Source organism: Tachyglossus aculeatus, chromosome X2, assembly GCF_015852505.1.
Source record: "Tachyglossus aculeatus isolate mTacAcu1 chromosome X2, mTacAcu1.pri, whole genome shotgun sequence".
In the NCBI taxonomy this organism is placed as follows: Eukaryota; Metazoa; Chordata; class Mammalia; order Monotremata; family Tachyglossidae; genus Tachyglossus; species Tachyglossus aculeatus.
Genome location: NC_052100.1, coordinates 29,846,016 through 29,860,949, shown reverse-complemented (window position 1 = coordinate 29,860,949; position 14,934 = coordinate 29,846,016). Strand labels below are relative to the sequence as shown.

General features: G+C 49.2%; 1 protein-coding gene across 2 annotated transcripts in view; it reads right to left on the bottom strand.

The window, feature by feature from the left end:
- CARMIL1 (capping protein regulator and myosin 1 linker 1) overlaps positions 1–14,934 on the bottom strand; it is a 107,450-nt gene that overhangs the window by 32,343 nt on the left and 60,173 nt on the right. Inside the window, exons 17-24 of one of the 2 annotated variants that reach the window (XM_038771150.1) lie at positions 13,315–13,384; positions 12,118–12,129; positions 10,629–10,710; positions 8,832–8,931; positions 8,683–8,737; positions 3,069–3,241; positions 1,975–2,043; positions 174–267 (exon numbers count right to left, since the gene is read on the bottom strand). In XM_038771150.1, coding sequence (XP_038627078.1) covers positions 174–267; positions 1,975–2,043; positions 3,069–3,241; positions 8,683–8,737; positions 8,832–8,931; positions 10,629–10,710; positions 12,118–12,129; positions 13,315–13,384 — 655 coding nt within the window. The remainder of the gene's footprint in view (positions 1–173; positions 268–1,974; positions 2,044–3,068; positions 3,242–8,682; positions 8,738–8,831; positions 8,932–10,628; positions 10,711–12,117; positions 12,130–13,314; positions 13,385–14,934) is intronic. The other variant, XM_038771151.1, reaches the window with a different exon arrangement.

Genomic DNA, 14,934 nt, shown 5'->3' with positions numbered 1-14,934 from the left:
ATTCCGGAGCGGATTGTCTTCTACCTCCGAAGTATTGCCCTGCACTCCGGAGCCCGAGTCTGCCGGCCCTCCCCGAATCACAGGGGACACTTGGCTCACTTTTCCACATTTCTAAACCACCCCAACCTCGCCGCTCCTTCACCCGGAGCACACGGATGGCACACGCCGTATACCTTCTGCAAGGCCTCCTCAGTCTTCTCGGGGTTCGTCTTCAGCGCCTGGGAAGCATCGTACATAGGGATGGGCATGAAGCGCAGCGTGTAGTTTCTGGAGGAGAGAGGGCAAGACTGTGCGATCTTGTGTAAGTCACTTCTCCGTATCTCAGTTTCCTCAGTTGTAAGATGGGGACTAAATCCCCGTTCTCCCTGCTATTTAGACCAGGAGCCCCACGGAGGGGCAGAGACGTATCCAAACTATTTATCTTGCTTCTGGTCGATGCTTAGGACATGGAGTGAGCGCTTAAACACCAAAATCATCATCGCCAGGACAAAAGCGTATGTCCATATAGTTTAATTCTATTTGTTCTGACGATTCTGACACCTGTCTACATGTTTTGTTTTGTTGTCTGCCTCCCCCTTCTAGACTGTGAGCACGTTATTGGGTAGAGACTACCTCTATAGGTTGCCAACTTGTACTTCCCAAGCGCTTAGTACAGTGCTCTGCACATAGTAAGCGCTCAATAAATATGATTGAATGAAAAGCGCTGAGAGAAAACCATTTCCGGAAAGCACTTCATGCATATTTCCTTTAAAGTCTCCTCCCTTTTCTCTGCGTCCCTTTCCTCCTCCACCTGAAAGAGACCTGAGCCAGTTGCCTGGGGAATCGCATCACAAGGGGAAGCCAGCTGTTGGGTAGCGACCGTCTCTATATGTTGCCAACTTGTACTTCCCAAGCGCTTAGTACAGTGTTCTGCACACAGTAAGCGCTCAATAAATATGATTGAATGAATGAATGAATGCTTCTGGCAGGCGGAAGAAGCTAGTGATTTGGAATCCCACCGATCCCCAAATCTGCTCCCCATCTCCCATCCCTCCACGAGCTGTGCCCGAGGGGTCTTGGTGGGAGACGTCGGGATGCACACAATACGGGACTGACTTCCTCATCTCGTATTTATCCAAACCCCTCTCAAACCTGTTGCGCATTTCTGACTGCCCAACACTTGATGCAGGAAAGATGCCACTCCATTCCACCCTTCCTGCCCGGGTGTGGCATCTTTCTGGGCACGGGAATGTTAAGATACCCTACCATGTTTAACCAAGCGGGGTGGGTGGAAGGGAAAGAGAAGGAGGCAGTAGCTCAGGGAAAACAAGCACTTTCGGGTTTTCCATTTTTCTGGAACCAAAGTCATTTCAGAAAGAACTTTGTCCTCGCCCATTCCGCCCTATTGATTACCTTGATGAGGGTTTCATCCAAGTTCCCAAATGGTACCGGGAATTTCCTGACTGAGCTAGGCTACTGGATGTAATCAGGACACAAAGCCAAAAAACTGCTGGTTTAATTGCATCCTGAGGGCTCTGGGATGTCCCCAGAAACATTCAACATAAATCTGACCTTATGCGACAGGCAATTACTCTCCCCCACTTCAAAACCTTATTGAACGCCCTCCTCCAAAAGGCCTTCCCTGACAAAGCCCTCCTTTCCTCTTCTCCCACTCCCTTCTTCCTCACCCTGACTTGCTCCCTTCTTTCAATCCCCTCCCATCCCCACAGCACTTACGTCCATATCTGTCATTTATTTATTTCTATTCATGTCTGTCTCCCCCTCTAGACCGCAAGCTTGCTGTGGGCAGGGAATGTCTGTTTATTGTTATATCATCCTCTCCCAAGCGCTCAGTATAGTGCTCTGCACGTGGTAAGTGCTCAAAACATACGACTGACTGACTGACTCAGTGGGTTGAAGCGAATGATGCAGCGCGCTATTTTCCAGCAAAGACCCGATTGCTCGGGACACCGAAGGGTCCGAATGCAAACTCACTTTTCCAAAGCCACAGCGATATCCTGGAAGCCCTGGGCCGTGATGTTGTTCTTATCCCAGATCACCGTCCTGTTGGACGATCCACCCGACGGGCCATGGAAGAGAAACAAGATGGAATCCCACGACAAAATATATATTCTCTCTTCCATGACTCCTAGCAATTCAACACAATGGCACGGCCCAATTTAGCTCCGAATATAGGGCGAAGAGATGGTGTTTTCTCTCTGCACGTAACCCAAGTCCGGCTACCCCTGACTTAGGGTGACATCATACGCTGGAAAAATAGGACCATTTGGGAAACACTGTTAAGCGAATCCAATTACGTCATTAGGATGAATCTAAGTAGAGGGGATTGGGTTCCCTGTAAAACATTTTTACTCACAATAATAATATGAATTTGGATTCATTTTAAACCATTCCGTACACCGATTTAGTCCACTCGCTAACGGCTCTCCTGGCTTTCCGGCCACTTTGCCGGAAGCAGCGTGGCTCAGTGGAAATAGCCCGGGCTTTGGAGTCAGCGGTCAGGGGTTCAAATCCCGGCTCTGCCAATTGTCAGCTGCGTGACTTTGGGCAAGTCACTTCACTTCTCTGGGCCTCAGTTACCTCATCTGTAAAATGGGGATTAAGACTGTGAGCCCCCCGTGGGACAACCTGATCAGCTTGTAACCTCCCCTGCACTTAGAACAGTGCTTTGCACATAGGATGCGCTTAAGAAATGCCATCATTATTATTATTATTTGCTCTAGCATCCTGTCCAGGTTGCCTTGGTAGCCACTGGGGACTTCATTGCCCATGGTGGCCAGCTTTCTTGAGCCCACTGGGTCCACCTCATTAAAAGAAGCAGATGCTTGGCCACTTGGCCGGATAAATCACGGCATCATCCTGCTCCCCACAAACCGACTGGTCTGACCATCACATTTTCAGAGAGACTTCCAGTGGGGTGGACACTGGGCGGAGCGGGGACCTCAGACCTCTTGACTGTCAGCTCGTTGCCGGCAGGGAACGTGTCTGTGCTATTGTCCCGCCGTACTCTCCCAGGCGTTCAGCACAGTGCCCTGCGCCCAATAAATACAATCGACTGGCTGACTGACCTGAGTTTGGTGTTGATCTGCAGGGCCTTCGCCAGCATCTTGGCTCCCATGTCTCCCATGCCGTTCCCACTGATGTCCACTTTGGTGAGGGAGGAGTTGCTGCCCAGCGCGTTGATGATGATGGTGACGTCGGTCTTGAGCTTGGAGTCGGCGAGGGACAGGGACTGTAGGGGCTGAGGTGGAGCACGCTCGTTGTGGGTGAGGAATGTGTCTGTTGCTCTCAGGCGCTTAGGACAGTGCTCTGCACACAGTAAGCGCTCAATAACTACGACTGGCTGACCAACTGACATCAACCTCACCAAGTCGGTTGGTTCCCAACTACCCGCCTGGTTACCTCGAGGCCGGCGAGGCTCAGGAGGCCCGGCTCCGGGATGGACCCCGTGGCCGGCAGTTGGTCAGTTCACTCCTGAGACCTCCCAGGGGGAGTGGGAACGGTCACGCTTTCAAGGATGGGAGCTCACAGACGGTTACTTTGGGTCGGACACCCTGATAAACCTCTCCATCCCCTCGCCCCCTCCTACCTCACCTCCCTTCTCTCTTTCTCCATCACAGCCCGCACACTCCACTCCTCTGCCGCCGCTAACCTCCTCACCGTGCCTCGTTCTCGCCCGTCCCGCCGTCGACCCCAGGCCCACGTCCTCCCCCTGGCCCGGAATGCCCTCCCTCCACACATCCACCAAGCTCGCTCTCTTCCTCCCTTCAAGGCCCTACTGAGCGCTCACCTCCTCCAAGAGGCCTTCCCAGACTGAGCCCCCTTTTTCCTCTCCTCCTCCCCATCCCCCCCGGCCCTACCTCCTTCCCCTCCCCACAGCACCTGTACATATGTTTGTACAGATTTATCACTCTATTTATTTTACTTGTACCAATTTACTATTCTATTTATTTTGTTAATGATGTGCATCTAGCTTTAATTCTATTTGTTCTGACGACTTGACACCTGTCCCCATGTTCTGTTTCGTTGTCCGTCTCCCCCTTCTAGACTGTGAGCCCGTTGTCGGGTAGGGACCGTCTCTATATGTTGCCAACTTGTACTTCGCAAGCGCTTAGTACAGCGCTCTGCACACAGTAAGCGCCCAATAAATACGACTGAATGAATGAATGAATCTAGCTTTAATTCTATTTGTTCTGACGACTTGACCACCTGTCCACATGCTTTGTTTTGTCATCCGTCTCCCCCTTCTAGACTGTGAGCCCGTTGTCGGGTAGGGACCGTCTCTATATGTTGCCGACTTGCACTTCCCAAGCGCTTAGTACAGCGCTCTGCACACAGTAAGCGCTCAATAAATACGACTGAATGAATGAATGAATCTAGCTTTAATTCTGTTTGTTCTGACGACTTGACACCTGTCCACATGTTTTGTTTTGTCATCCGTCTCCCCCTTCTAGACTGTGAGCCCGTTGTTGGGTAGGGACCGTCTCTATATGTTGCCGACTTGTACTTCCCAAGAGCTTAGTACAGTGCTCTGCACACAGTAAGCGCTTAATGAATACGATTGAATGAATGAATAAATGAATAAACCAACCCAAATCTCGGAATGAGCTCATTCATTTATTCATTCATTCAATCGTATTTATTGAGCGCTTACTGTGTGCAGCCCAGGACAGTACTGAGCCCCAAGCAGGGGGCAACAGACTTAGGGTGAACTCCTAATGTTGGACAGGGTCAACGGTATTTATTCAGGGCACTGGGATGGATACCCACCGCATGCAAGGAACCGTGCTGGTCGTTGGAGGACAGAGTTTAAATAACACCACCCCTACCCTCAAGAAGCTTCTAGTCTAAAGAGGGAGGCAAACAGCAGAAAAATTGTCCCATTGGTCCTAGCAGAGAAGCAGCATGGCCTAATGGTTAGAGCAAAAGCTGGGAGTCAAAAAGACCTGCGTTCTGATCCTGCCTCCGCCACTTGTCTGCTGTGTGACCGTGGGGAAGTCACTTCCCTTCTCTGGGCCTCAGTGACCTCATTTGTAAAATGGGGATTAAGACTGTGAGCCCCATGTGGGACAGGGACTGCATCCAAACTGATTAGCTTGTATCTACCTCCAGAGCTTAGAACAGTGCTTGACACATAATAAGCGTTTTTAACAGATACCATTATAGAATAATAATAATGGCATTTGTTAAGTGCTTACTAGTCATTCATTCAATAGTATTTATTGAGCGCTTACTGTGTGCAGAGCACTGTACTAAGCACTTGGGAAGTACAAGTTGGCAACATATAGAGACGGTCCCTACCCAACAGCGGGCTCACAGTCTAGAAGGGGGAGACGGACAACAAAACAAAACACATTAACAAAATCAAATAAATAGAATAAATATAAATAGAGTAATAAATACGTACAAACATATATCCATATATACAGGTACTGTGGGGAGGGGAAGGAGGTAAGGTGGGGGGGAGGGGGAGGAGGAGGAGAGGAAAGAGGGGGTTCAGTCTGGGAAGGCCTCCTGGAAGAGGTGAGCTATGTGCAAAGTGTGTCCACAGCTATGTCTATGTCCATAATAAGCGCTTTAACAGATACCATTATATAATAATAATAATAATGATATTTGTTAAGCACTTACTACGTGCCAAGCACTGTTCTAAGCGCTGGGGAGGTTACAAGGTGATCAGTTTGTCCCACGTGGGGCTCACGGTCTTAATCCCCATTTGACAGATGAGGGAACTGGGGCACAGAGAAGTTAAGTGAACTGAGTCTCTTTTCTATAGGATGGTGGTATAACTCGGGAGAGAATCAGGGGATGACAGAGGAGATGAGGGAGGGCCATCTTGTAGGGCCAGAGGGAAAAACCCCTTCCCACCTGCGCTGTGCCTCTGATTATCCAGTTTGAACATGGGAGTTCTTGCTGGAGGGAGAAAACGCGTTGCAGAACAATAACCTCCACGACAAGAACAATGAAAATGAAAAATGTACATCACTCCTCATGCATATTTAACGCCATTTAAAAGCCCCCCAAAGATCTCAGGTCTGCTGTTTCTACACCCAGCTACTCATCACTACAAGAGTCTTGCTCGTTACTGATTCAGGAGGAGAAGCATCGTGTTAATTGCTTTTTTTTGTCAGTCTCTACAATCTAGGGCACAAAAATCAAGGTGCCCCAGCTCTGCCCTGGATGTGTTTTCCTCTGACAAAGGACCTGGGGGTGTTGGGGGGAAGCAGAGAGGCTGAGGCAGTGCTCCTTCCCTAATTTCTCTCCCCCCCCATGACATTTTCCGAGGAGAGGCTCCTTAACAACCAACAACCCCTAGCAGCGTCCCAAAGGCACTCTCATTTCTACTCACTTCTACTAGAGCAAGTGCTTTCATAAAGCATTTTGGCTAACAATATTTGGGGTTCGTTAAAAATGCACACACAATGCAATCAGATCAGACACAGCCCCTTACGGGGCTCACAATCTAAGGGTGAGTGAGAATAATAATAATAATAATAATGAGGTTGGTATTTGTTAAGCGCTTATTATGTGCCAAGCACTGTTCTAAGCGCTGGGGTAGATACAAGGTAATTAGGTTGTCCCATGTGGGGCGCACACTCTTAATCCCCATTTTACAGATGAGGGAACTGAGGCCCAGAGAAGTTAAGTGACTTGCCCAAAGTCACACAGCTGACAAGTGGTGGAGACAGGATATGAACCCATGACTTCTAACTCCGTAGCCCGGGCTCTTTCCACTGAGCCACGCTGCTTCCCTAGATATTTTGTACATATTTATTACTCTATTTATTCATTTATTTATTTTACTTGTACATATCTATTCTGTTTATTTTATTTTGTTAGTATGTTTGGTTTTGTTCTCTGTCTCCCCCTTTTAGACTGTGAGCCCAGTGTTGGGTAGGGACTGTCTCTATATGTTGCCAATTTGTACTTCCCAGGCACTTAGTACACTGCTCTGCACACAGTAAGCGCTCAATAAATACGATTGATGATGATTTAGAGAACAGATATTTAATCCTGGTTTTAAGGAGGAAACTGAACCAGAAAGGTAAAGTTACTTGCCCAAGGTCACAGAGCAGGCAAGCAGCAGAAACAGGATTAGAACCCAGGTCCTATGACTTCCAGGCAGTAGCTGTTTGCCCTAGGCCGACGCTGGATGAAATTCAAATGTCCAGCCCCTGTCCAAATGTCCTCCAAATGTCCAGACATTTGGAGGTGTGGGCATGGTAGTGCCTCTTCAAAAACGGAGACTACTCTATTTATTTATTACTCTATTTATTTATTTTACTTGTACATATTTATTATACTTATTTTATCTTGTTAATATGTTTTGTTTTGTTGTCTGTCTCCCCCTTCTAGACTGTGAGCCCGCTGTTGGGTAGGGACCGTCTCTATATGTTCCCAAGCGCTTAGTACAGTGCTCTGTACACAGTAAGCGCTCAATAAATACGATTGAATGAATGAATGAATGAATGGTGCTCTATTTTTTTTTAAATTGTATTTGTTAAGCGCTTACTATGTACCAGGCACTGTTCTAAGCGCTGGGATAGATACAAGCTAATCAGGTTGGAAACAGTCCCTGTCCCACATGGGGCTCCCAGGCTTAATCCCCATTTTACAGATGAGGTAACTGAGGCCCACAGAAGTGAAGTGACTTGCTCAAGGTCCCACAGCAGACAAGTGGAGGGGCCAGGATTGGAACCCAGGTCCTTCTGACTCCCGGGTTGTGCTTTAACCACTAGGCCATCCTGTTGCTAATTCCTTGGAATTAGGGAAGTGAAGCCCATGCCAGGAGTCGAAATTCATCTTTCTTACACTTCTGCCCAGAACCAGCAGTTTTAGTGTTATCAAATCCCAGCTCCGCCACTTGTCAGCTGTGTGACTTTGGGCAAGTCAATTCACTTCTCTTTGCCTCAGTTACCTCATCTGTAAAACGGGGATGAAGACTGTAAGCCCCACGAGGGACAACCTGATCACCTTGTAACCTCTCCAGCACTTTGAACAGTGCTTTGCACATAGTAAGCGCTTAATAAATGCCATTATTATTATTATTATTATCAATCAGCCAGACACCGACATTTAGAGAAGCAGCGTGGCTCAGTGGAAAGAGCCCGGGCTTTGGAGTCAGAGGTCATGGGTTCAAATCCCAGCTCCGCCAACTGTCGGCTGTGTGACCTTGGGCAACTCATTTAACTTCTCTGGGCCTCAGTTCCCTCATCTGTAAAACGGAGATTAAGACTGTGAGAGCCCCGTGGGACAACCTGATCACCTTGTAACCACCCCAGCGCTTAGAACAGTGCTTTGCACATAGTAAGTGCTTAATAAATGCCATCATTATTATTATTATTTACTGAACACCTGAGGATTAGGCACTGTACTAGATACCTGGCAGAATTCAACAGTAGCAAGACACGTGCCCCTGCCATCTTAGGTCGGGGATCGTTTCGCTCCTCATCTTTTAGATCCCCTTTTAGATCCCCTTTTAGATTGTGAGCCCACTGTTGGGTAGGGACTGTCTCTGTTTCCAACTTGTACTTCCCAAGTGCTTAGTACAGTGCTCTGCACACAGTAAGCGCTCAATAAATACGATTGATTGATTGATTGATCGATCTTTCAAAGGCCCAAGGGCACCTGATGAGACCGAAACCGGGTCAGTTAGTGGTTTGGCCCTCACGTGATACTCACAGATTCTTCATCCTGGATCATCTGGACCAAGCTATCCAACACGGGGATGAGATTTCTGGAAGGACGTTAAAGATAGAGGATTCAACCGAACCGGCCTTCTGCCGGGATCACTTTAATTATTCGGGAATAGAATAAAAAATAAAACTCACTTGGATTTCATGTTGCTAAAGTTCTTGCCTAAAGCCAGGTGCCGGATGGAACGGTTTTTACTTAGCCAGACAATAAGCGGACACAGGTCGCCTTCCAGGCCTGGGGAAAGCCAGAATAATCGTGGCATCTGAACACAGGTGCCCGACTACTTTTCCGGATAATTTTCCAATGGGAGACTTTTCACCCACCTCCTGCCCCAGGTGCCCCTGCAACCGGCCTCTCTTAATTCTTCCCATCCCTTGGGGACTTCGTGAATTCCTAATTTCCCAGGGAAAAACGGTGTTCTCCACCAGGATTCAGCTAAGGCTCCACCCAGGACAGTGACGACCCAGAGCCAGCAGAAGAAGGGAGGAGTGAGGAGGAGGATGGAAGGGATTTAGTGACATGTTCACTTTGACAATCGGGAAAGAGGTCAAAAGGCTTCCCATCCTTAGGTGAGGAAAACTGTGTTTTTTAAAAATGGTATTTGTTAAGCGCTTAGGATATACCAGACACTGTACTAAACTCTGCTAATCAGGTTCATCTCTCACACGAGGCTCACTGTCTTAATCCCGTTTTCCAGACGAGGTAACCGAGGCCCAGAGAGGTGAAGGGACTTTCCTTCAATCGTATTTATTAAGCGCTTGCTGTGTGCACAGCACTGTACTAAGCGCTTAGAAAGTACAGTTCAGCAATAGAGGCAATCCCTGTCCGCAACGGACTTGCTCGAGGTCACACAGCAGACAAATGGCAGAGCTGGGATTAGAACCCAGGGCCTCTGACTCCCAGATTCGGGATCTATCCACTAGACCACACTGTTTTCCAGGGATTTTGGATTGAACTGGTCATAGATTATCACAAAAAATCAGGGGGTGGGAGAAAAGAATTCTGATCTAATTGTAAACTGGAGCTTAGCTGTCATCCCCATCTTGACTGTGAATGTACTGTGGGTAGGGAATGTGACTAACAACTCTACTGTGCCACTCTCTCCCAAACACAGTGCTTGGCACACAATAAGGGCTCCGTAAATACCACTGAATGATTGACAGGGATTGACAGGGATTCTTTCTTGGGTTCACATCCTTTCCTTTGGTAGGGAAGCAGCGTGGCTAGAGAAGCAGCGTGGCCCTGTGGAAAGAGCCTGGGCTTGGGAGTCATCAATCGTATTTCATCATCAATCGTATTTATTGAGCGCTTACTGTGTGCAGAGCACTGTGCAGAGTCAAAGGTCATGGGTTCTAACCCCTGCTCCGGTATTTGTCAGCTAAGTGATTTTGGGCAAGTCACTTCACTTCTCTGGGCCTCAGTTCCCTCATCTGTAAAATGGGGATTAAGATTGTGAGCCCCACGTGGGACAACCTTGATTACCTTGTATCCCCCCCAGTGCTTAGAACAGTGCTTGGCACCTAGTAAGTGCTTAACAAATGCCATTATTATTATTATTATTAGTAGTAGTAGTATTAAGAACCATTAATTCTAATTACAGTGTTTATTATGTCCTTATTCTGTGCCAGGCATTGCACTAAGTGTTGAATCAAATACAAGCTAACCCAATCAGACAGTTCCTGTTTCACATGGGGCTCCCCACCTACGACGGAGGAAGGATGGGCACTTCATCCCCATTCTACAGATGAGGAAACTGAGGCCCAGCGACGTTAAGCGGCTTGCCCAGGGTCACCCAGCAAGACAGGAGCAATATTTAGGATTAGAACCCGGGGCTCCCGATACCCAGTCCCATGGTCTTCCCACGAGGCCACGCAGCCCGTGGTCCCTCAGAGGGCGGTTTTGCGAGTCCCCACGTTTTTCCACGTCCTCACCGTTGTCGGAAATGTCGAGGCTAGTGATGTTGTGGATCTCGGCGATGCAGCCTTCCAGGACCTGGGCCCCTCCTGAGCGCAGCTGGAAGGAAAAATCCAACCCAAGCATGGCACAGCCTGACAAGCAGCCAAGGGAGGCCCGGGTCAGGCGACACCACGGCGAAAGCAAGGTTTGCCGAGCATGCAGCTCATGGTGTGGGGGTTAAAAAAAACGAGCAGAAAGTTTCACGGCAAACAGTTCCAGTGTCTCCCAAACCATCCTTTCTTTTTGTTTTTTTAAAACGGTATTTGTTAAGTGCTTACGGCACCGTTTACGTGCTAGGACAGATGTAAGATCATCGTGTTGGACACAATCCACGTCCCATGCAGGGCTCGCATTCTTCATCCCCATTTACCAGATGAGGTAACTGAGGCACATGAAGTCAAGTGACTTGCCCGAGGCCACACGGCAGCAAATAAGAGCCGGGATTAGAATCCAGGTCCTTCTAACTCTCAGGCCCTGCCCCATCCACTATGTCACCTTCTAGACTGTGAGCCCACTGTTGGGTAGGGACCGTCTCTAGATGTTGCCAACTTGGACTTCCCAAGAGCTTAGTACAGTGCTCTGCACACAGTAAGCGCTCAATAAATACGATTGAATGAATGAACGAACGAATGAATGTCACACCAGAGAAGCAGCGTGGCTCAGTGGAAAGAACCCGGGCTTTGGAGTCAGAGGTCATGGGTTCAAATCCCGGCTCTTCCGCTTGTTGGCTGTGTGACTTTGGGCAAGTCACCTCACTTCTCTAGGCTTCAGTTCCCTCATCTGTAAAACGGGGATTAAGACTGTGAGCCTCCCATAGGACAACCTGATCACCTTGTATCTACCCCAGCACTTAAAACAGTGCTTTGCACATAGAAAGCGCTTAAAAAATACCATCATTATTATAATTATTATTATTTCATTGCACCAGGGCTGGAAGGAAAGGGGTCTGAACAGGAGCCCCCGGGGTCTGACGCTACCACCGAGAGAAACCACAGCTTCTGGTCCCAGCATCTTCGGCTCTGAGAAAATTAAATTGCAACGTGCACAAGGGACAGCTTCGGCCGGCTCCGTCCAGTCATGGAAGATTTGAGGCCCGGATACTGAGCGAGGGATTGAAATTGGCGCTGGCGGTTTGTGCTACTCAAGCCCTCCTGGCTTGGCCAGCCACGTTCCTTCAGGCACAGATAGCAACGAGGAAGTCCGTGCGAAGGTACCGGTCTGTATTTTCACAGCGGCAAATGGGAGACACAGGGAATTTAGATTCTCCGGCCGCAATTTTCCGAGTCCTTTCCCTGGGAAGTCCAGGCAGGATACTTTCAAACCCAGCCGATCAGGAATAGATGCAGGTAGGTGTCTGACAACTGGGTAAAAAGTGGCGACGAAGTTTGGGTCTCAAAAGGGGCCAAAGAGAAATGAAGACAGGTGGGATATTTACCGATGGCACGAGAAGAAAAAGGTACTTACACAGTGGCCAAGCTACGGAAGGCCCAAGGAGAGAAAGTGAAATTCAGTGATCAGGATGGAGCAAGAAGGATAATTGAGATGGAGTTCCCCAATTAATCACACCAATCAATCATATTTACTGAATGCTTACTGTGTGCAGACCAGCGCTTAGAACAGTGCTTTGCACATGTAAGTGCTTAACAAATGCCATTATTATTATTATTATTATTATTATTATTATTATTATCACTGTGCTAAGCACTTGCGAGAATACACTATAACAACCCCCACCACTGGCCCATGGAAATCAGGTGCTGGTTGCTTTCCTCAATGTTCCTCCTCACTGTTAGGGACGGACTATCCAACACCCCCGATTCTCCCCTCTCCTTCCAGGTGCCCAGCATGGACCGTCCAACACCTCTGACTCTCCCTGCTCCATCCCTGACTCTCCCTCCAAGGATCCAGCATGGATCGTCCAACACTTCTGACTCTCCCTTCTCCTCTCTACTTACGAGTGCATCTTTCCTATCCTTGTACGTGTGTCCATCTCTTTCAACAGACCATGGACCAGGCCACCATGGGTCAGCCCCGTGGCCGAACCAACCCGGGATTCTATCTACCTTTCCCCTCGCCACAAGGATGCTTGGGGTGGTAACACCTAACCTGTGCATCACTGAACCGGCAGGGACCACTGCCAATAACTTTTGTTTCCACCCCAGTCCAACTAGGGGGCTACCCCATCCCGTAAGGTTCACTGTGTTAGGATGAGACAGCTCTGGTAGACATGGACTGTCATTTTTTCCCAAAGAACTTAGTGCCTTGTTTGGCACCCAATAGGTGCCCAGCACCCAGGAGGCACTCAGTACAGTGCACAGTGCTTGACACCCAGGAGATGTTGAAAGATACTACAGATCGGGTCAGCGTTCAACCATCAATTCACTGTTATTCAAACGAAACTGCCCAGGCCAAACCACGTCTTGGGCTCAAAAATAACGCTTCCTGGTGTCTTGGAAAGGATGAAGCAGCCCGGAACGCTAGACCGAACACTGACCCTCTTGCAGGGCCCCGGGGGACGGGGTTCAGGCCCCACGTGGACCAGAAACATGGTCGTGGACCAGAAACATGGTCAGCATTGGCGAGGCTAAAACATCCACAGCCTGAGGAGGAAAAATTCAAAGCGCCTAGAGACCCCCTGCTTGTACCTGGGGCGGTCCTCACCTCACAATTGCTGAGATCAAGTGACACCTCCTTCAGATGATGATTGCAGGCCAGGCCCAGTAAGAGCGCTCTGGAAAATGAAAAGTCCGTTAGGAAAATCAGCCAGCGCTGACCTGGTCACGACAAAAGCTAAGCCCGGCCTCTTCTCAGAGCCCAGTCCTGGTCACGGGCCCAGTCCAAAGCCTCGTCTTCGAAGAGAAAGATTGGAACGGACAGTTTTACTGCTAGTTCCAACAGCCACAATGCTGTGCTGTGGCTCTTCTCTCTCTCTCTCTCTCTCTCTCTCATTCTTGCAGGTGTCAAGATCTACAAGATCCTGTTCCTGTGCAAACAGAGCCACATCTGGCTAACTGTGCGCTGAACTTCAATGGTGCTCATTGTAGGGAAATTCCCACTTGCATCTTCCACTTGTAGACACTTCCAGGTCTGGAAGATTATTAAGGAAGCGCCATTAGAGATGGCGCGTCAAAGGCATTTTCTTTATGGGGATTTTCGGGAAGTAAGCTGTCCACTGTCAGATGCGAGGAAGGGGAGGGGGATGTGGCCAGGGTCTCAGCTGGCTGGGGCAGTAGCCCATGACTCCATTTTTGCCCTCAACCAATCCCAGTCTGGTGGACAGCCCAGTTCTCCCAGCCCACATTTTGCTGTTTCCCCATCACTGGAGGGAGCAAGGGGAATTCCAGTCTTCTAGACTGTGAGCCCGTTGTTGGGTAAAGATCATATCTATATGTTGCCAACTTGTACTTCCCAAGTGCTTAGTACAGTGCTCCACACACAGTAAGCGCTCAATAAGTACGACTGAATGAAATGAGTGAATTCCTGACTAATCTCACCATGAGGCATTCCCATCTCAGGGACAAGGCGGGCTGGGACACCAGTGGAAGGAACATCCTGGAATTTGGGAGGCAGCTTGGCAGGATGGAGCTCCAGTGCCTTTCAAGAATGCTGGGAAATGAATCTACCTTTGAAGGCATATTTTTTTATGGCGTTTTGTTAGGCGCTTACTGTGTTCCAGGCACTGTACTAAGCGCTGGGGTAGACACAGCCTAATCAGGTTGGACAAAGTCCCTGGGGCTCGAAGACTTAATCCCCAATTTCCAGATGAAGGATCAGAGGCACAGCGAAGTTAAATGACTTGCCCAAGATCACACAGCAGACAGGTGGCAGGGCTGGGATCAGAACCCAGGTCCTTCAGACACCCAGGTCTGGGCACTATCCATTAGGCTACGCTGCTTCCCAAGGTAAAGACCAAAATGGTGACAAGCGTGACTTGAGAGGTTCACGGGCTTCTCCGCGTCTCTCACCAAATGCCGACCCGGATGGTTACTGGTGGGTTCCCCCGGCCCTCCTCCCTCTGACCCAGGCCAGGGGACAGTGTGGACGGGCAGGAAGATGGTAGCTGGACAGGCGTCCAGAGAGCGAGGAGGCCCGGACAACCCAAGACCACCCAAGGTCACCCCTAAATGACCGAACGTCAAACCGTAGACACCCGCTGCCCCGGAAAGCCAATCGACCTGAGGTCTGTTGGTAGGCGAGGGTGGATGTCCGAGTCTAACAGGACCAGGGTGCGGAGATGCGGTCCTCCAGTCCGGGTGCTGTCCCCCAAAAGTCAACCCACGG